Below are 23,362 nucleotides of genomic sequence, written 5' to 3'. Positions count from 1 at the left end.
GCTAATTTATTTCAATTATAGTTAAAAATTATATTTACATTTGTATCTAAAAAAATAAACAACATCAAACTGTTAATCAAGTTGCTACCAAGGAAACAAGAATTCTCCTAGAGAAAATCCTTACATATATCCTTATCTTATATATACATAATACATATATTATGTATGATAAACCCTTTTTTTTTGCTGTTCCTATAAAACTCCTGCCCTTCTGCACTGTCCTATTCCATTGACACCACAGGACAACGTTTACTGTGCAGTTTTCATCTGAAACATAAAATAAACACCCTTGGGAATGATACACAACTGATTAATGCTTACTGATGATGAATATTTATTTACTTATATGAATATTTATTAATGAGTGCTGCTGTCAGCACTCTGCTCTCCACCTCAGGTGACCTACGTGGTCTCTATCACAGCTCCTTGGTTCAGTCTTCAAAGAATTAGCCCATGCACCTTTCCTGCCAGAGGATGCAAGAGGCAGTGCACAAAGCATCTTCATAGAATCATAGAATCAACCGGGTTGGAAAAGACCTCAAAGATCATCAAGTCCAACCCTACTGTAGTTACTAGACCATGGCACTAAGTGCCACATCCAGTCTCAGCTTGAAAACCTCCAGGGATGGTGAAACCACCACCTCCCTGGGCAGCACATTCCAATGCCTGATCACTCTCTCTGTAAAAAATCTCTTCTAATATCCAACCTAAACTTCCCCTGGCAGAGCTTGAGTCTGTGCCCTCTTGTCCTACTCTAGATGCCTGGGAGAAGAGACCAACCCCCACCTGACTCCAATCTCCTTTCAGGTAGTTTCATTGTTTTACACGAAGAACTGCAACAGCTGAAAAGTTCACCTGATAAACAGAAATTCAAAATGTCACCAGTGTAACTACTTTTTGAGTAAAATATTTACACTGCAGCTGAATCAAGCTACTTTGCAGCCAAACCACAGCAAAACTGCAACAACGGAGAAGGTTTTGTTATTGCTCTTTAATGATTGTATCCTAATTACGGCAAAATTTCACCCCTTCCCAATGCTGGCTGGGAGAATCATTGTAAAATGCAGGGTCCTGCAAATTAGCAAGGAAGAGAACAATAAATTCCCCCCAAAAGGATAATGCATCACAAAACACGCTGCATTCATTTATTTGGCGAAGTGCAGTTTAATTACTTGTCAAAATAATGACTCCTTTGTAGGGGCCCTCACTAACATGCATTGCTGCTCAGTATTTTGCTGAGTGGGACGAGCTGTGTGCCAAACTTGCGTGCATGGATTATACAGCATGCTCAGAGTGCAGAAAAGAGGTTGTACACTGTCCTTTGTGTTTTGACAGCACATAAATGACACTCACTCTCTTCACGGAATTTGTCTGCTTTTCTGTATTTTGAAACTCAATATTTCTCCTCTCAATAGGGATTTTCAGGCCTCAATCCCATCTCAGTGCAGAAAACACTAAGCACAATAAAACTCTCTGCTGGGGAATCAGGATGTGCCCATTTTGCAGCCGTCAGCCTCCCATAGGGAAGGGTCGTGGCAGTCCTCATGTCACAGTGTGTTCCTACTGCTTCAGGCAGCCCCGAGGTCATACCACAGCACTCCACCACCATCCCAGCTATTGAGAAAGGGGACCATGATTTCCAGCATCCACAGATTTCTCTTTGTAGGGCTTCAAGGAGACAGCAGGGTTTTCAAAGTCATGGGACTTCGGCATGGCCACCAGATGTTTATACATTTTATTTCCATCCAGCAGTAGAAGAGGAAAACTAACCATAATGAACAGTTTAGGGATATACCAAGAAGAGCAGGAGTAGGGATCCTTATGGTGACATTATTGCAGTTGCTTGTGTCCTATTTTCAAAGATGAACTACAAAGGCCATCACAGAAATCCCATGGACTGCACCAGCAGCATCCATTAAAGGCAATGGCACAGGGCAATGCCATGGAATGCCAGTACTCTTCTTTTTTTCATTCCACTGAGTGAAAACCACCATTCCAGTACTGGAGCCAGTTGTGAAATACTCCACCAAATACATGAATAACTGTTGTAATAGTTTTGTTTACTTCCCATTTATTTTTAAGTCACCAGCTCTACTCACATTCAGGCTGCAGTATATGCTGTGGGCTCTATAATCAAATTTTGGCCACCTTAAGCTTCTTGACATTATGCAAAGCCTGTTAACAAGGTTAGTCTCACTTTGGAGAACAAACTTTGCTGCAGTAACAGGATGAATTTGCATATTCCAGTTTTACAAGGTAGTGTGCAAGAGAGCTGTGTTTTCACAGCAAGATAGTTGAACTCCATGGAGAAAAAAGTAGCAGTCATAATTTCTGTCTTAACACCAGTCAAGGGTGGCAGAAGGAAACGTCAAGAGTACAGACCCACCACACCCTGCACCTTCTGCTTCACCGTCACTTCCCATGTGGTTGACTGAATTTAAAGATGAAACTTAAATGTAATCACTGCAGCAATACAGATCATATTTTCAGCTGTCTTACACTCCACCCAACAACTAAACAAAGCAGAATAATTTTCAGTTCTTCATGGAGAAAATTGCATGATAATGTGGACAACACTGCAGACTCCTAAACAAGACAGTGGGCCACTCAACACAAACCCCAAGTATCTGAAAATTCAATCCAGAAAAACAAAGTTAATTACAAAGCTTAAGAGAACCAGCCATCAGAATAACACACATAGAGACCAAATCTTTTCTCCTATACAAATAGGCCCCTCAAGACTTATTTAAGCTCTTTGTCTTTATTAACCTCAGCTATTAAAGCTAGATCTCCAAACATTTGCTATTCAAAACTAACTTGCCATCCTCCGAAGGATTCCTTGCAAAGCACTGCAATAAAGTTTCATACCACTAGTTACTTACTATGCATTGTAAGACCTCAGCTGCTTCTCAAGATCACTCGCAAGTGTTTCTGTGAAATACTGTTTTCTGTTAAATATTTGCATTACTTCTTATTACCTAAATTTTTTTACCTATACTGCTAAGACACATATTCTCTACGAGATGCTGCCTCATATCAATACAGTTATCATTATTTACCAAAAGACTTCAAATCTATAAAGTAAGAACACAACAGTTAACCACCACCCACAACACCCACTAACTCCACTCTTGTGGGCAGCTGTTCTCGCTTGAAGAAAAGCTTTTTCATTTGTGTTTGCATAAGGTTTGCCTTAATTAGTCAATATTACAGTGACTCACTTTGGGCTTTAAGAGACAGCTGGAAGCAGAACACTGTGCAACAGAAAAGGAGAACATAACAAGATTATTGCATTTCCCCTAAACCCTCAGGACTTGCCCCCATTGCTGTTAGGAAGAATGGTAAAAGGAAAAGTATACAAAAATTGTCTTTAAGGGCGGAGTTTAGCTCTTAGACATTATTCAGCGATAATGTACAGCAAAGGCAAACATGGTGGAGAATGGAAAACCAGCAGAGGAACCACCAAATCATCCTTACTCTGTCAAAAGCTGGTGCAGCTTCTGGTAGCCTCTCTCCAAGGCCAAGCTCACAGGCGTTGCCCCTTCGTTGTTGTGGATGCTCAGAGCTCCTCTTCCACCTGGCTGCTGGAGCAGAAACCACGTCAGCCGCAGCAACCCCAGCCTCACCGCAAAATGCATCAGTGTTTCCCGAGGGATGTTCTCTGGGAAGGGAAAAAAAAAGGAAAGCAATGGGAATCTGTAGGCTGTGGGTTAGGGGAATACCATACCTCACCTCCCGGTCTCACCACACACAGCGGATGGCATGGAGCTGACAGCCCAAAAGCTGAGCCACCTGCAGCACCTGGAAAAACACCCTGGCTGCCCATATCCAGGAGAAACCAGTACTTTAAAGTGAGGGACAAGCTACAGTGGGACTGGAAGTGCTCAGGACCTCTCATGGTGAGACTGACCACAGAATTCAACGTGAAAAACCCACCAATTCCTAACCAGCCAAAGCAACCCCCAAGCTGAACACGTACAAACAGAAGTATGATCAGGTGGGTTTTCCTAGATGTCCAAACCTTCTCCTCACACACCCAGAACCAGGTTTTAGGAACAGACAAGTTTTGTTATTGAATGGAATGCTGATTTGTCCCAAGGCATGAAAAGAAAATCAATTACATCTGAAGCACAAATCCAAAGCTGTTATAAAAGAGAACAGTTTAAAAACTAATACAGACACAAAAAGAAGCAAGAGTTTTCTTTCCCGGTTTGATTATGCCTCAGACCAGCTCTTCTCAGCTTTATACAGTAGCTCTGTCGCTCTGAGTAGCAGCATTTATAAACTCCCAATCGCCACTGCTGCCTTTTGTGTTTAATAACCGTGACCTTCTAATTTGGTAAAAGTCACTCTTGAGCCTGAGCTTTCATCTCAGAAAAATATCCCTCTATTCCAAAAGCTGCAGCCCTAGAATGATGCTCTGCAAAGCTTTAACCAGAAATGAGCTCCAGATGCACTGCTGAAATCCAACATTTGCAGATCAAAGCCTGTTATTTCTGTATGAAGGGTAAAAGCATTTGGGTTAAAAAAACTGCAAGAAATAAAAATTTGTTCTTTTAATTAACAAAGGATTTCAGTATTGACTGACAGCAACAATAACAAAAAAGCAGGAACTGGGTCTCAGAAAACTATGCCAATGAGCACACTTGGTATAATACCTCTAATATCACAGCAATGATTTATTGGGTTATTAATTTGGGCACCAGCCAAACCTACACAGCAAGTTTTAAAATGTGTGTACATAATGGATTTAGGATTCAATTTTGTATTTTTTCCTTAAGAAGTGTGTCCCAAGAGAAATCACTTCTTCAAAGTGCTGTTGTTTTTCTTGCTTACTTACTTTCTTTAGGGACATCATTAAGACCTTCAGTGAAAAACAAAACAAAGCAAAAATGGGCAGTTCTCCCCTGCCTCACACACCATTTTTCCCAACTTTTTGGATCAATTCCTGAAGAACTAATCTGTATTCAAGAACCAAAGGCTTTTTTGGCACCATTTCTCTTCCGAATGACTCCAAATTAGGTCTCTGGGCTACAAACCAATCCTTCCCCCCTAACCTCCTCTTGATTACCGTAAAGCAAAACCATGCTGCCCTGAATACAAGAGTGTGTCTGAATGGAGGTTCCAGCTGATCGGAGAAAAAGGGAATGGCTGAGCTCTCTCACGGACAAATTTTCAGCCTTTTGGGTAAATAATGAGAAGCATTTTGGTATTAAATGTCACAGAGTGTAACGATTTAGAAATAACACAACAAGGAGGTCAATCAATGGTGGCAGCCATGGATTTAAAGAAAAATGTAAAATAAGACACCATATAAACAAACATGAGGGAAATGGCTAATGGCTAATGATATAAGGGCTACTGAGGAGGTTGCAAAATGAAAAGGTTAGGACATATGCAGAGTGAAAGCAAATGTCTGAAGTTTCACTGAATGAACTTGTACATGTCCAAAGCTCCCACATTACCTCCACACCTGCAGAGTCAGCATAATTAACATGGTACAATTCTTCCTACAGAGATGTAGAGGGCACAAAAGCACTTCTGTTAGAGCAAACAAGTGCCATCCAAATAAATAATGGGTTGCACTGATCTGGCTACATCTGTTCTAGCACTGGATTTCCTATTCTAGATCTTTTGTTGAAAGGGTCTTCTTCCTTACTAAAACAGACAGTCCTGCACCAAAGCTGAGCAGCACAGACCTGTAAAGCCTAAGCACAGGTCCCTGGGCCAAAATGCTTCATAGAATCATAAATCAACCGGGTTGAAAAAGACCTCCAAGATCATCGAGTCCAACCCTACCGTGGTTACTAGACCATGGCACTAAGTGCCACATCCAGTCTCACCTAAAAAACCTCCAGGGATGGTGAATCCACCACCTCCCTGGGCAGCACATTCCAATGCCTGATTACTCTTTCCATGAAAAATCTCTTTCTAATATCCAACCTAAACCTCCCCTGACCGAGCTTGAGTCTGTGCCCTCTTGTCCTACTGCTGGTTGTCTGGGAAAAGAGACCAACCCCCACCTAACTCCAACCTCCTTTTATATAGTTGTAGAGGGCAATAAGGTCTCCCCTGAGCCTCCTCCAGGCTAAACAATCCCAGCTCCCTCAGCCTCTCCTCACAGCACTTGTGCTCAAGTCCCTTCACCAGCCTCGTTGCTCTTCTCTGGACCAGCACCTCAATATCCCTCCAGAACTGAGCAGCCCAGTCCTCCTCCTGCAGCTGAGAGCCTTATTGATAGGCAGAAGCACCTACTCACCAACTCATGGCTCACCAATAAACACACATACCAACTGCAAGTTCTGCAAGATGCAGGCAAATCTGCCTGTCCCTGAGCCAACTGGATGTCCCTCTCTGTCTCATGTCTCAATAGATGAAATGCCTCCTCCCAGTTGTCCCAATGCCCTCTCAGTTGTCCCAATCTGCTCATATGACTGCGCCTTCTGAAAATATTTTTCCTGTTCTTTTTAAACAATCTTGTTTATAACCAAATTAGTGGACACAGTAGTACCAGGGTTTGGATGGAGGTGTCTGCAAACACCGCTGACCTGAACGAGGCGCTGAGCGACGACGACGTGCACAGAAGATCTGTACAAGAAGACATGGCGTATTGCCATCAGAGCATATTAAACACAAGCTCACTATCCAGACCCATTTGGAAGGCTCTGCCTAACATATAAACTGGCACAAGGCCATCCTAACAGATGGGCACAGATGATGGCAGCAAAGAGACAAAGTACTGTACGTCCCACAACTGCAGAGGCCCCAGGCAATGGCTTCAGAAGGTTCTGGAGTGTACAAAACTTGCATGGCTACAGTTGAAAAGGCATGTGCCATCTGGGAGCTGGATTAACTACTGATACATTATGAAAAATACATCTGTTGGTGCATGGTGTTGCTCTAAACTAGAAAAGAGTTAGGCTGCATCAAGTATAGGAGTGTTGCTGGATGGAGAAGGAAGGAAGACAGACACCTTCAGACTTCCTACCTTTGAAGGGATGAAGCTTGCAACACAAAATGTTGGAAATTCAGAGTATGATTTTTAGAACTTGTCATGGGGCAAAACGCTTATCTCAGGCATGGAAGACTAACACAAGTTTTAACATGCAATAGCCAGAGCTCCTTCTCTTACCACGTACCAAACATGAGCTCCTCATCCTAAAATGTCTGTCGTTTGAATGTCAAAAAAAACCTTCTTGTAATTAAGAAATCATGGAAATACAAGACCCACAATACTGAAAAGGTCAAGGCTGTTCTGTTCCTTTCTCATTTCCCAGTAATAGGCAAGAGTTGAAACATATGATTATTGCCCCATAATGGCAGGGCACTCTAATCCAGCTGGCAAAACACAAGACTTTAGATATATTATTTTTGTGCAAATTTTTTTCTGCTGTGACACATGAACGGACTGAGTTTATCAGAATAACTGACGGCAAACTTTCCACAGAAGACTGTCAAATGTACTTTGCTAATGGTAAAGGATTAAGGTTTAAGATGCTACTAACACAAAACAAATAAGCATTGAAGAACAAAAAAGTTTGGGAATGACACACTCAAGAACATTAAGCAAAAACTTTCATTTTAATCCTGATTAAATAACAGAAAAAGCTAGTGCTCCTTTTTTTAAAATCACTTTATATAGAGAGTAACCCACACCTAACTGCTCAGTTTATCCTCCATGCCCTGAGACATCTCACCACAGAACAGCCAGCCATGGACTTGGTAGCAGTGCTCACTACCCTTCCTGTGCTGATATCCTTCACTTGGTTTTCCAAAATCATGTATACTTGGCAATTTTGGAATCGACCACCAAATCCAGCCTCAGAATCTTCCTTTCTGCTGGAAATGTTCTCCATTCTCAGAGCAATCCTTGAGAAACAAGGGTAAAAAACCCAAACCAGAAACAAGTTATCACCTAAGCCTGAGGTCCTAGAGGAAGGTTTCAGCAGACAAGTGCACTGAAGAAAGGTCAAGGCAAAGATGCTGTGTTTGGACTTACAAGTTTAGTTAATAAAAGGATGTGTGGATAACTCTTACCTCAATCTTAAAACAAGAAATATTTCAAAGCACACCTAAAGTCCCTCATGCCCCTATTCCCACTAATGTCAAAAGGAACAGAAACACTCTCATGCCAACAAGTTCTCAGCCAGAGACCAAGAGGTACATCTCAGTCCTGAGCAGCACATTTCAGACACTGTCTGAACATGAATTACTTTCTGTTTCACATTTTCCACTGCAGAGGGCACTAAATTTAGGTATGGGAAAGATTTTTTACATCTTATCAAGGATTACAGCTGAACAGACCACTTTGTGCTGTCGGAACTGAACAGATCACGCTGATTTATGCCATCCAGTCCTTTATCAGAGAGCACAGAAGGTGAGCAACAGACTGCAAAGGATATGAAACCAACAAAAAGAATACCTGTAACTATTATGCTGAAAGGGTTCAACAAAAAAGTACAGCAGATGAACAGATTAAAAACTATGTCTGAAAAACATCAGCAGCTGCATATCTTTAACATCCTCCCATGGGGAAAAAAACCCCTTAGCTCCTAATAATCAAACTCTGAAAGCTTTTTTTCTCTAAGATAAGGTGGTTTATTTGGATACTTTCTTTCTTCAGATGTTCTCCCTTTCTGTAAAAAAAACCCAAATTAATGATCTCTATTCATGACAACACTCATGTTGGGCTGTACACTGAAATCCTACTGGTTTGGTATGTGATGTTATTAAACTCAGAACCTAAATCCATCCAGACTATTACAAATCAGGGAAAAGCATTTTACTCTCTACACACCTCCTACCTGATGAGCTCAGGGAGTTTAAGTTCCCAAGCAGTACTCACTGCACGAGGGTGTTTATTCTGCAGCATTTCTGGGAAGCAGTACATATTCAACACCTCAGTAACTGCAATCTGTTAAGTGTTCTATCTAGCGAGGTGTTCTCCTGGTTATCTGCCCATAATCCTGGCTCACTGTCTCACATCACTCCTAACACTGACAGGGGAATAGCTCCATATCGTGGTGATCACAGCATCTCTCTGCCAACACTAACCAGCCCCTGAAGCACCACCTCAGAAAACTCACACTACCAAAACTGGTCTGGGTTTCACTGCAAAATGAAAAGATCATTTCCTCAAAGGTTTTGTCAGAATATTACTTCAAGATATTTTGAAAGTTCTCTGTTTACTAGTGATACAGTTAAGCTCTCTAAGCTTTTCATACCTGAGCCTTAGATCCTCCCTAAGTTGGTTTTTTTCTGCCCTTTTTCCCCTGCTGCAACAAAAACAAGCCATAATCATTACTCATACCTCAAAATGTTCAGTTGTGGTTTTCTAGTTAGCTCATTTTCTCTTCAGTAATTTAAACTAGTACATCACAGTCCTGTATTTACATTGCATACATCCTCAGAATACGTATCAAATTTTGATTTCTAGACATAAAGTGTAACAATCTGTTCCATTTAAATAGCTATCTTTAAATGCCACTGAGAACAGTAAATAACCCTACTTTTGACAGCAGTAACAACCATGTTCTTTAGAAAGTTACAGTGCACTTGTAATTATTAAGATAGACATGATTATATGGCACCTGAAAGAAATGCTGTGTTTGGAATACCACGGTAACAAGAGTAATCCTTAATTATGGGTATTCTGAAATTGTGGATGCCATTTGAGTTCAAACAGATAGACAGATAAGTAAGAGCAAGGCTCAGGGATTGCCTGCTGCAATGGGACAGTGCATGGCTGGGGGGAGAGCACAGTCCTCAGGACACAACTGTCCCCAAACAGCAGAGATGAGAACTGCAGCTGTGCAGGGAGGAAAGAGGTCAGGACACACTTGCCCAAGGGTGTTCAGACACTCTTCACCTGCACTGCAGATCCTGTCCCTACACACATGTGCACCTCCCTGGCCCTGCAATGCAAGGACATAGTGAGCAGCAGGTGAGCAGGACCATGGCACCACACATGGCACTGCTCCTCCATCTCCTTCGGCCTCGGCATGCACCAGCTTTGCTCTGCTATCCAGTTCACCTAACCCCATGGCTAAGTACCTTCTGCCTGCCTCAGCAAGAGAGGATGGAACCCAAGGACCTCCAGTAACCTTAGGTGCTCCCATTCCCAGTGCTGTTAGCTGTGTCTGTTTACTGACAGCAGATGAGTTAAACAGCCTCAGGAGACAGAGCTGGGTGATAGTTTTAGCAGCTTCTCTGCCCTTGAGATGTGTGACAGCAATGAACTCCCTGCCCTCTGCTCAAAGACTGCTCAGGGTTGGGTGCAGGTAAAAGCAAGGCAAAGCCACCACGCAAAGCCATCCCCTCCTCAAAATTCAGCCTGGAACTGTGCTCCACAGTGGATCTTATACCCAGCTGCTGCCTGCAGAAAGGCTGCGACTTCCTAACTTTTGTAAAAGCTCCTACTACAGTCCTTTGAAAAATCGACTTTTAAATGTGTCTGACAGCAAGAGCCACCCCTGAACAGCAGTTCCCCATCAGGCTGTGGTGCTCAGGGAGCTGAGGCTCCCAGTTCACTCCTGCCTTCAGAGGTTTTGCTGAACAGCAGCGTTTTGTTTCCAGCCCACAAGAGCCCATAGAGACATGCCAGCTTAGAGGCAGCGCTAAACATCTTTCTAGAAGGGATCTGACATTTTCTTTTGTTCTCATTTCTATAGTATTTTCTCCGTCGAGAAGGTTATTTGAAGTTATCTGGTGCTGACATTTAGGGAAATGTGAAACATGAATTGGGATAGCTGTTCATAGGTAGTGACGCAGCACAGCACAGGGTGTCCCACTGCAGGGGCACTGGCCAGAACATGCCTAATTGTTCCAATGCTCCCACAGCTTCAATCTTTGCACTGCTTTTCTCTCTCCCACACACAAATGAACACACAAGCACCAGTATAAGGGTGCTATGTTTTACACAGAGGTTTTTCTAATCTAGCGATCCATCATAAATCAGGGACATCTCTTCCATTTCACTCTAGCCAGAGTTTCATGACCAAAATGATGCTTATGCATGCAAATCTTTCCAGTCACAATCACAGAAATCCCCTCAAATTCCCTATGTATAATTATCTCACTGCAAAAATTTACCAGATAATTCTGCCTCAGAAAAAAGGGAACATATTTTATAGTACCAATATTCTCGAGTCAAAGTTGTATTTAGTGCCATTACATGTACTCACCAACACTTTTGTTTACAAAAACCTCACCACAAGATGCCAAAACACTGAGAGTTACAGAACTTGGCAGGACAAAGCTCTCCCTTCTCTCTGTGGATGTCATGGATGCTCCACAGGTCCATTAGCATTCAGAGCCCCACACAACCACAACTTCTAGGCACACAAGCACATGCTGAGCAAACAAATGTAAATCTTACAGCCTGATTTATCTAAGTGCCAATTTTCCAAAGAATAATCAAAATCAAAAAGAGGAACTGGATCTGAGCCTTCCTGCAAAATCAGCAACAATTCAGAGCTTCAAAGTTTTCATTAAGATCATTGTGACTGTATTTTTATCACTTAAACCAGATATGTCTGTGTTATCACAACTTTTTTTAAATGCAGAAAGAAAAAGTGTCATCCACACAGAGGAATAAAAATACCAAGTGTTTATCTCCTTGTAAACATATGGCAGCAGATGAATTTCTATCCAGAAACCATTAAATATGATCAAATCTTTTAACGTCTGCTAACACAGGAATTGCCTGTCTGTGTATTCAGGTTTACAAAAGCAGTCAGCAAGTCAGAGAAAAGTAAAGCAGGAAAATCTCTGGTGGAAAACCCTATTGCAGCAAGCAGAACTGAGCCTGCTGCGCTGAGCAAGTCACATCCCAGTCCTAGTCAAGTATTTATGCCACTGCATCCCATAAAAGATAACAGATGCCTCACAGTCACATTCCTGAAGTGAAACTATTTGCCAAAATACCCTAAAAATTTACAGCAAGGATTTGTACATCCTGGAAACAGCCCCCCAGTCCCTCAATATGCTTCCTTACACCTCCCTGCGGCAAAAAAAAAAGAAGCAGAATTCCAAGGGCATGGACATGCCACAGTATCCGGAACACCTCAGAACTTCTGCTTCAGCAGTTGCCAGAGACTTTGGGCTAGCCTTGGGGTTTATAAGCTCTCAGTAGCCCTCACTGCTGTGGTTAAGGATTAGGCTTTTGCACCCTCCCTTTCTTGTATTTGCAAAATTGTCCAGGCCTGTTTTGGGGAACACGTGTGTTTGCCCAGCCAATGTGCAATTGGGGATGTGACACAAACCCTCAGGGGCAGAGCCCAAACTTCTCCCAGAAAAATCAGACTTATTTTACACATTACAGTCGCTTTGCACCTGTGCTATAAAACCAACCTTTGCCAAAAGCGCCAGATTTGTGGCACGTGGAAATTTGCACGAGCATCAGACATCCTACACACAGGTTTCTTTCAGTCTTTAGTAAGATGTTGATACACATAACATTACTACACACACAATAAAAAGCCTTCTGGGTATATATTAAAATATTCATAGAATATTAGGGCTTGGAATGGACCTTATGTAGTCCCAACCCCCAAATATTGACCATCAACTTGTGTTATTTCATAGAAGAAGACTCAGAGAAAACATCAGTGAGTCCCTTATGCATTTTAAAGTGGCTGAAAGGCAAATCATAGGACACAGATGCAGTAGGACCTGCTGGTGCACATCCCATCCCACCTCTGAGCACAGAGGCCACCACACCTTTTGAAAGGCAGGGAACTCTTTCTCCCAAGCTTTTTTACCTCTCTCCCAAACCCATGAGTCTCATGTGAGCCCTAGAGGTCCTCACCGGTCAGGGACTGGTCTGCTCCCAGCACGTTCCATTCTGCTGGCAGTTTCAGGTGTCGAAATGCCAAAGCCACTTTCTCATCCAGAAAGTCCACGTCTGCAGCAGGTGGCCTCGATCGATCCAAGAACCGCGTGAAATTCAGTGCCTGCTGGTTGCCAGCACAGGAGGCCAGAAACTGGGCGGCATCATAGGCTTCATCCTGGACAAACTGGAAACTCTCTTCTGCCACAACCAGAACAGGGTGACCTTCTCTAGAGGCACAAAGTGCCACCTTCACTGTCTCACAGCAATCATGGCCTGAAAATAAAACCCAGAGAAATGGTGTTAAAAAAATGTATGCACTGAAGAAACACAACTGAGCAACTCAAGTAAGACCAAGTTGTTGAGGGTCACGACTCACTCAGGAATTTATATGCATCTTCAGAGATAAGTATTTCTTACACATTTTAAAATGAAAAGGTGTGTAACACTTCTGTGCCCCAATATAAACCAAGAACTATAAGCCACCCCACCTGACCAGGTGATCAGCAACAAGTAAGCTCAAAACTGTTAAGTAATTCAAGAAAAGATTTTGCTAACATCCCAAAAGTCAGATAATATGGCCAAACTTTGCTTTCTCAGCTCCGCAGGACTCCGGTAACTCATCAGGAACTAGAATCTGAGTGCTGCAAAACTACATACTCCAAATGTCGTCACAACACTTGGCTTGCACTGAAAACACTGAAAACTCACCCAAAACAAAGACCTAAATGGCAATTGGAGTGTGACCTGCCCAGGCAAGCCTTGTGTGTGCTCACTGCTGCACCTGCCCCTTGCTTTTGGGTTCCCATGACAAAACCAAATAAGCTGCTTCTGCTAAATAAAAACATGGAAATGGCCACTTTGCACATTTACAAAACAAGAAGCTTAGAAGTTTGATAACTTTAGGTTTGTTTATTTATTTATTTAGGGTAGGGGAAACAGGGCAAAGGATTGACATGGCAGCAATTTCATTGGCATGCCAGTAATTTCATTGACTCACAAACTAAAGAAAAACTAAGGCAAACAAAATCAGCAACACCTTTTTGCAATTTTAAAAGGAAAAATATACTGTGTATCCAACACAACCAGCAGTTATAATTGTCAGACATGCTCCTTCGATAATAAGGTTTGTGTTTCACGTTCACTATGTGGCAGTTTCTTGTTCCAGCCTCAGACTGACGTCATGCCTGTTTTTGCCAGAACAGCATGGACCCTGCACTAATTACTGGAAAAGCTTCTTTTTGCCCATGACCTCAGCATACTACCACATTCATGAAACCCTGCTTAATTAAATACAAAATGACGATTTATTTTTAAAGGCTTGAAAATTCAATTTAAGCCCCTATTTGTGGTCAGTGGGAAAGTTTCCTTCTTCTGTCAGGGGCCCTTTGCTGTTATTTCCCTGACAAAAGGAAAAATATGTCCCTAATCTTCATGGTCTTTCAGCCAACCTTGCAAATCTGTCCTGAGGCTTTTGGCATCTGTACAGGTTTTGTCTGCTGAAAGAGGTGATCCTGAAGTTAATTGAAAGGTCAAAACTGCTATTAGGACACTGTAGGTAGCACCAAAATTGTCAGAGACAAGGCTATGTGGCTTCCTAAGGAGAGCAAATGCAGCTGGAAAGGTATCAAAGACAAGTGCAGAAGTGCAGGAAAACACACTTGGGATGTTGCTGCAACAGCTCAATACAACCTGGAGCCTTTGAAGCTGAAAGGTGAGAGAAGTTCTTCTTTCCAGCACCAGGCATCTATTAGGAAGAGGATGGTGTGAAAGCTGACGGAACAGATTTACTAGTGTTGATGTTATCTAAAAGAATAATGCTAGAAAGACCTACTTCTACAGCTCTTGGAAATATTGCACGTGCATACTAAGACACTGCTGGTCAATGGATGGGCAGGGAACTCAGCAGCTCAGGTGCATCCCATTCACAAACTGTGCTTGTCCTCACAGTAGAAGCATCAGGATCAAACACGCATCATGCTAAACCCTGGGGAATGTTCTTCGAAAGGGCAACTGCTCACAATGCTTTGATGTTCTCTTTCCTCACATCTGAGAGGATGTTGGACTCGGGGTAAGAATCTGGGACAGGTTCTGACTTTTGGCAAACGCTTCAAACACAAGAGGAACCAGTAAGTAACAGGCACAGCCAATACTAGAAGGATTGCTCAAGAGGTCTCTGCCCCTCTGCTTTGAAACCGCTACAGGAACAATGTGAGCAAACGTCCCCAGTACATGAACCTTCTGAAGGGACCATTGGTGGGGCAATACTTCTGTCCACATCAAAGACCCAATGCCCTAGACTAATATCTGAACTTCTGTAGCCTTTTACCCAGAGCATTAGCAGAAGTGAGCTAAGCTTTCTGGCACTCTCAGGAGATAGCAGTTATCATCTGTAAAACCAGCCCAAATCTGTTTTTACAAGGTTAAGTAACTTGCCCAAGATCACAAAGTGCTCCAGGCAGTGCCAGAACAGACACTATTGCTCTTGTTCACCTCTCTTCTGCTCCAACTGGGAGATAGCAGGGCTTTCTCCTCATACAGGTCAAGCACTGAGTTATGCACTTCACAAGCATCAGGGTGGTCAACTATCAACTGCTGTAACCCCCTCATACACCTCCCCAGATGTGGAACAGAAAAATGTCTGAATCATTAAAAATGAAAAAAAAAACAACCCTGGGTGTGTCAGTGGGTTTGGCTGGGGTAGAGTTAATTTTCTTCGCAGTAGCCAGTATGGGACTGTGTTTTGGATTTGTGCTGGAAACAGCATTGATAATTCAAGGATGTTTTCATTTCTTCTGAGCAGAGTTTACAGAGAGCCAAGGCCTTTTCTGCTTCTCATCCCACCCTACCAGTGGGCAGGATGGAGGGCACAAGGAGTTGGGAGAGGACACAGCTCGAACAGCTGACCCCAACTGACCCCAGGGATATCCCAGACCACATGGTGTCATGGTCAGGGTACAGAGCTGGGGGAAGAAGAAGGGAGGGAGGACATTCAGGGTGATGGTGTTTGCCTCTCCAAGTCACTGCTATGCATGATGGAGCACAGCTTTCCTGAGGATGACTGAACACCTGCCTGCCTATGGGAAATGGTGACTGAATTCCTTGGTTTGCTTTGCTTGCATGTACTTGGCTTTTGCTTTACCTATTAACCTGTCTTCATCTCAACTCACGAGCCTTCTCACTTTTACTCTCCTAATCCTCTTGCCCATCCCACCAAGGGGTGGAGCAGGAAGCTGTGCAGGGCTTAGGTGCTGGCTGGGGTTAAACCACAACAGTCAGGAAGAGTGATGAGCTTGTTTATAGCCTATTTATAAAGGTCTGCATTTTGGTAGGCTGAAAACACATACAGCTGAATAACTCACACAGATGAGCAGATCCCAGAGAAGGGATGTGCTCTACAGCCCAGCACCTCTCCTGATTGCCTTCAGTCTTCTCCAGAAATCAGGCCCTTTGGCCAAAATAGCAATTCAGATTTCACCCCATTTCTTCTCCTGCTCCTCAGTTACTTGAAATTTAGCTTGGAAACAATTTGCAACTTGGAGCTGTTTTGAGAAGTGTCAACATATTGCAGGAAAAATACAGAAATTATAAACCATTTCAGTCCATGCAGAGATGGGTACAGTGACTGAATCAGTTGCAGTAAAGCAAATTCCTCACCTACATGTAAAACCATGGTTTGAAATTATTTTAAATGAGACAACAGCTCTTAAACTAAAGAATTCCTTACTGGAAATGAACAGGGACACTTAATGAAGCTTGCTTTGGGGAAAACACAAGAATGAGAAATGAAGACATGCTGTTCTGATCTGTCTGCACTTATGCCCAGAGAAATGAGATGCATCAGCAAGGTTGAACTGCATGAGAACAATGCAAAACAACAAGAAGGAGAAAAGATGGAGATTTCTGAGCTATAAGTCATTAGTAGACAAGTTAATGTATAGCTTACACCTGTCCATCTAATTGGTACCTGTGTCTCTGGTCTGGGGTGCAGTTCAAAGGGCAGCAGCAGAACTCTTCAGACTTCTTCTTGTTAAACAAGGCCAACATGAAGACAAAACACCCCTAAACAGAGCTTTATTAAAAGATGATTTCATTTCCTACTCCTCCAAAAGTGGAAATCCTGTCCAAACCTCCTATTTTCAGAATTCACATTGGAGCTATCAAACAATGGGCCCCCAGCCTGGGCAGCTATTTAAAGCCCTGCTGGAAACACACGTTTGGGTTTGCCTGGTAGGTGACTAAGGACTAATTGCATCCTCTGAGTTACCATGGTGGAGCTGGGTTGAAAGATGTCTTATAGAGAGATTTAAGGACAGGAAAGCCAGACAGACAAATGTGGTGAATCTCATGGAGAATCTTGGATTTGCATCCAAGAAATGTAGCCATCTGGTGGCTTGTGGGCAGGGAAAGCAAGGGATCTCCTGTGACCATCCAAAAGGTGCTTCTTTTCTGCTTCAGAAATCCTGAATTCTGGTTCTCAAAATCAGAGCCTGTATTTGAAGTGCATTTGTGTGATTTACACAGTTATTGGATTCACTCTTGCAACACAGGAAGCCTTATGAAATACATAGGCACAGCACCAGCAAAGGGCAGGAGCCTTTCTTTGCCTTTTACACCCTTGACTATTAATATGCACAGTGTAGAAAGATTTTTAAGGCCCTTTACTTACTGCAGGTGCCCTAAAAACCTATAGAAGTCTAAGACCCCACACATCACATTTTAAATAATTTCAATACAGATTCAATCACTTTTTCCTGTGACTGATGTCATCTAGTACTGGCATCATTTCCTTTTAATTACACTGCCTCAAGCAATTAAATACACCAAAGAGGGTGGACTGTAAAAAGTCTTCTTGGCTATGCCGTTTTAGTCTATTTTGGGGGGTTTTTTTGTTTCATAATTAAGAGTATTTTCAAATCCACAAATGGTATTGCCAAGTGGCCATTTGTTATGCAACTTGTTTACCCTCTTGGTCTACCAGTACAAAGATTGTAATTCATGAAATACAGCTTTTTCTGTGAAGAGTTATTTCTTAGGGGAAAACACAGTCTGTGGCAGAAAAGAATAAAGCATGAACATATGTAAAGGATTTCACAGTGAAAGACAAGTTTGAAATGAAGATATTGCCAAGCATACTGAAATTAATTTTCATCTATCCTTTTAACTAGCAAAAAGAAAGTAAGGAAAACCAATACCAAGCCTGAGAACTATGGAACTAAGAACAAGTTAAAGAATGAAGCTGTTTCTCTGCCTTAGCTTAAGCATGGAGAGAAAGCTTCAAGTGAGTCAAGGCATTTGGAGTAAACAGGAGTGTTTCAACCCTGTGGAAACTGCTGGCAAGCAGCTACCAGCAGTCAGACAGTCTCTCAAGCCCTTTTCTGCCTCTAATTTCACTTCTCCTCCTCTTTGAAACCCATACAAGAATCCTGCACCTCAACCAACAAGAGAAGTGATTTGGGTATTACAGAGCTCAAGAGTGATAAAACACACTGCAACAGTACACAGAAGGCAATTATATCCCACAAATTACCTTACTTCTTGTTTCAGTGACCTGGCTCACAGACAAGGTATTTCTTACCCTTTGCTTATTTGATTAGGAGCTACTGCAGCTCTGGATTTCAGTACTGGACTGTGTCTCTCTATTTGAAATCTCATTTCAAATTTCCTCCACTGACCTGTTGTGCATCTCCCACACACTACATAATACGAAGCTAAATTTGTGCCCAATCATAGAGCTGCTATCATGATGGCACACAAACTTGTCCTAGATGTACTACACAGACACTTGAGCTCCCAGCACACCACTCCTACAAGAGAATTCTCCCAAATCTGCTCAAAAGCTTCCCCATGCTGAGAGGCCTCCACTGCCCACAGCAAGCTGTGGTGGGGACTTTTGACTCATGTGGACAAGGACAAGGTCTTCCCTTCTTCTGCTTGTTTGTTTGCCAAATCATGATTTGAGGATTTTTATTATTAGGTTGAGTTTCTTCCCAGTAGGGAGAAAGTTGCTCTAGCAGAGAAGCTTGCAATGAAGCTGCTGTCTTGCCATGAAGTTTCACTTCCCTGCTTTACACAGATTTTCTGTACTACCACATGCAATCTGCCTGGCCTCAGTTACCCTCCCTACCCTGCACAGATGTTGGGAAGAAAAAAATACCTTAAGATTATGGTAGTCTCAGTTGCTACAGGAACAAGGACTTACTGAAAAGCTCAGTTTATGACCAACACTAAGTAGGACAAGCATCCATGACATAAGTGGACACATCCATCCCCAAAGGCAGCCAACAACAGTTTAGCTACAGCAGCAGAGCTGATATCATCTCTCTGCAGCCTTCCCTGCTCAGACCTTTGGTATTTTCTTAATACCTAACATCCAGTGACCAAGCATTTACAACTTGAACAGTCTCCAGTGCCATCACACCTCTGCCTGTCACCTTAACACAGTGTCTAACAAAACAGTGTTTGAAATTGTTCTGCAGAACTACAGAGTGCATCTGGTACTGAGGAAAACTGCTCCAAACAGGGAGAATTTGAACCAGATCATTTAGAAATTGAAGAACTGGACAGTGACAGTAAAGCAAGAGTTAAATGAGGTTTCAGTACCTTTTAACCTAGGTAAACAGTATCCTGGTCTGTCCTCAGGTTGGCAAAAGAACCACTGAAAGCATACAAAGCATCACCCACTGCCTAATTCCTGTGTCTCAGTAGCTTTTTTTTGTGATCAGCCCAGGTGAGAATCTGTTGCTTGCAAGGGGAAATAATTTCCCTTAAATTAACACAGCCAATAGTAGGGCAGGGTAACATCCCATCCCACTCCATCCTTCAGAGCAAGTGCAGAAATACAGGTATTATGTCCTTTGAGTGAATGCTGAATCTACAGCTAGCCACATCTTCAGGTTAAAAAAAAAAAGCTGCTCCCATAAATTTACCATCAGGAGTCCTTTCTTTGATTATGTACAGAAATAAGAGCTTACATTTGAGCAGCAGTGTGAACTATATTTGTTCAGTGTTTAAGGCTGATAATAAAAGCAGCACAAAGAGGCAGATTGCCCCTAGCAATTATATAAAATGCAGCAGTCATCTGACTGCAGTTGTAAGCTTTTATTTAGGTAAAGTCTTTCAGGATATAGAGAATCTTCATATACAATGAGAACTTAGAAGTTATTTTGACATCTTATATTTCAACTCCATTTTCTTTAATTTTTCAACTAAAACAATTTTATGTTGTCAGATTTTTTTTTCAAATGTGATTTTCTTTGAAAGCTTTGCTAAAACATTCTACTTAATTTTGGCAGCAAATGTAATCAAGTCATTTCTCTGTCTGCTTTTTACACCTCCATACATCAAAAAAAACCTACTGACAAAGTCAAGAAAAAAATTAAAATCTGGGTTTGGTTTTACATTACCTTTAACAGAATTACACTTATCCCTTTCACCCCAGATCCAGAAGTCTCCTGGGGACTATCTAAAGGTCTGTGGACTTGGGGCAAGGATGAGGGAAGAGCCTCCAAGCCCAGGGGCACCTGGTAGAGGAGGTTCAAGGCAGACAGAGAGGTTCTGTATGCTCCTGAGTGAATCAACCCTTTCTTCATCCACCTGAGCTGTCCTCAAGAAGCATCTGTGCTCCCAGGGATGTACAACACATCTTGCATCGCAAGGACAAATGAAAGATGCTCAAAGCTGGAAGTGAAGGATGAGATTTTGGCTAAAAGCTTGTTTGCAAGAGTTCCATTGCAGAGCACTTGCTAAGCGCCTGGGCCTGGGTGTTTAAACAAGGGCTGGTCCTGCACACACTGTCTCTTGTTCATGGCTAATCCTGCAGCAAGGTCAAATAACACCAGCTCTGAGTCACCACAGCCATCCCCGAGTCACCACAGCCATCTCCAAGGCAACTGAATGACTATATGTGTAAACACAGGATTACAGATTCACTGTGAGTTGGGGAAGGAGGAGCAGGAAGAGCTGGGTTGAAATAAGTCATGCTTCTATTGAAATCAGAGCATTCAGTGCTGATGCAACACTGGACAAATGCACTGGTGTTAGCAGAGGGTATGAAAAAATTGGGTTTTTTCCCAATTTGCTTCTTCCCAGCACCCCCTTCCCCACAAGAAACCTTTTTTCTCAGGCAGTTTCTTCAAAATGAGGTATAATCACAGAAGAGGGTGTTATACACATGGTTCTTTTACACCTGAGATGTCACCTCTTCCCTTGCACCACAGCCCTGGACAGTGGAGGAATGGGACTACATTTCCAAAAGGTGTGTTAAATCTTTGTCTGACACAAGCTGTATTTTGGGACAGCATCCATCCCTATCTAGCATCCCATGCAACACGATCATGACTATCCTGGGTAAAATAAAACAAAAACAAACCAATCCATTATTACTAAGGGAACAAGTGAGAGCAATTCCCTTTTTCTTTTGAATCACAAAAGGAGTCAGATTTCCCAGAGACAAAACAACCCCAGGGAGCCTTCCCCAGTGACTCAGTTATGTTTGGGGCTGGCAGGATAGGCAGTCCCCAGACCATTGCCCCAGTACCACCTGGCAGCCACCACCCTGGCCACATCCGCTGCTGCCCTGAGGACAACAGAGCTGGTGGGGATAGGAAAGCATCGTTCCTGCCCGGAAATCCCAGCAAGCATGCTGGTTCCCACATGGGCTGAAGGGGAACACTGAAGCTTTTCAGCTCCTTTCTTGGCGATGCAGCCATGGTCCCGAGGGGGAGGTGAGGTCATTGTGAGTGGGGCTGGCAGAGCCCCACGCCCACCACACAAAAGCAGGGAAGGAGTCACCCCTTCTTCTTCCTCTTCTGGGAGAAAATAAGCACTAATCTAATTGATTGCACGGGGCTCCAGTCGTTAGTAACCACAAAAAGACTTCTCTTCCCAAGCCAACTGAACAACATCAACAGCACAAAAAGAGGAGGAAATGAAAAAACAGAGTGGCCAACTTTTAGCCACTCATTCCCAGGAGAAAAAAAAACTCCTTTGCCCAAATTTTACTCCATGTGCATCTCTCATAAAGCAATACTTATGACGTAGCTAAAAAGACAATCCCAAGAAAAAGACTCAACAGCTTGAGCTACGTTGTGCGTAGTGAGAATGTCAAGCGTTTTTCTCACACGAGTAGCAAAGTGCTGCATAGCAACAAGTCAGAATGAAAGGTTAATGGTAAGGACTGCAGCCTGGAACACGCTCATTCCCACGGTCCCAAAGTCATCAAAGGGAAATGTTGCACCCATTTGTTTTGTTCTACTGACAGCACGAAGGCTCACCGAGAGCGGTGAGCTTTAATCTGAAAACCTACCCCATCTGAACCAACCGTGCTGGAGGGATGCACCAAGCAGCACACAGCAACACACTGCAAGAGTCTAGAAATGCTGCACTGGCTCTGAGCTGAGCAGGACTTAGGTGAAAGGGTTGTATTTCACCAGCACTACAGCAATGAACCTCACTGAGTCAAGAAGGTCCTAAGTGTAGCTAGGGCTGTACACCATTTGTACAACAGCATCTCTAACCTGGCAAATTCTTCCATTATCTTTCTTGCATTTAAAAGCTTTTTACTATGTAAATGTAATTGTGTATTTGATACAACAGAATCTCATAGTTACATATCAAATAATTGCAAATTCAAAGTCGTATAATTCTAGTGAAATCAAGAGATTTTTAAAAGGCTAAAGTAGTCACCTGTACCATGCATTCTACTCCCTGTGAACGTGTAAATGAGGAAAAACCCAACCAACTAAACAGCATTACATTCCAGTCCACTTGTATTAACCACACATTTCATAGACGGATACACTGATATGCAAAGAAAGGCAATTATTTACCAGGAGAAATTGTCTCCAGACTGCCAGGATTAATCTTTCTTGTGCTTGTGCAGTGTTGGATAGTTGACCCAGTGAAGACCAAATAGAAAACTACATCATCTTCAACTTTATCTTCCTCAGTCAGCTGCACTGTAATAACAGAGTCACCCTAGGAAAAAGGACAAGAAACAAGGTTAGGTTTACATGTGCAAGAACTGCATCATATGAAGCAAAGCTTCTCTACCTCCAAGGCTCATGCTCCCCATTCATGCAGTCCTTTCACACCACTCAGGGTCCATCCTAATTTTCAGGTATTCAAGTAACCCTTAGCATCACAGCCAGCCAACAGGCTACAAAATACGTTGAGCTCAGCTCTGGAAAGAGATAGTAGAAATATCCAGGGCATATTCAAAATAACAACTTCATGTGGTGAAATCACACAAAGTCTGACACACAGGAGCACACACCCCACACAGGATTTTTAATAAACACACACACACGCATATATATATGTATATGTAACCTCCACACATGCATAGTTAAAATAATAGAATTGGGATCATGGCCTAAAATTGCCTCTGCCTTCATAAAATTGAGCTAATTCCCTAATTTTTGTGTGAGCATTCCCATTTATCCTGTCCAAGCTATCCACTGCATCAATAGTTCCACTGTAACCAACTTGATCACTGAACACATCTCTCATCCATCATCCATAAACACACAC

The 23,362-nt window shown here is 42.6% G+C and overlaps 1 protein-coding gene across 1 annotated transcript; it reads right to left on the bottom strand.

Moving 5' to 3' along the window:
• Positions 1-3,473: 3,473 nt before the first annotated feature.
• LOC103797907 (A-kinase anchor protein 13-like) lies at positions 3,474-22,807 on the bottom strand (the record flags this gene model as incomplete). Its single annotated transcript, XM_009070141.1, has 3 exons — positions 3,474-3,661; positions 12,809-13,105; positions 22,660-22,807. Coding segments are annotated over 3 exons (633 nt in total), but the record flags the coding sequence as incomplete, so codon positions are not given.
• Between the last annotated feature and the right edge of the window lie 555 nt (positions 22,808-23,362).

This window comes from Acanthisitta chloris, unplaced genomic scaffold, assembly GCF_000695815.1.
Source record: "Acanthisitta chloris isolate BGI_N310 unplaced genomic scaffold, ASM69581v1 scaffold16692, whole genome shotgun sequence".
NCBI classification, from domain to species: domain Eukaryota; kingdom Metazoa; phylum Chordata; class Aves; order Passeriformes; family Acanthisittidae; genus Acanthisitta; species Acanthisitta chloris.
The sequence above is the reverse complement of the archived record's forward strand: the minus strand, read 5'-3'. Positions and strand labels throughout refer to the sequence as shown.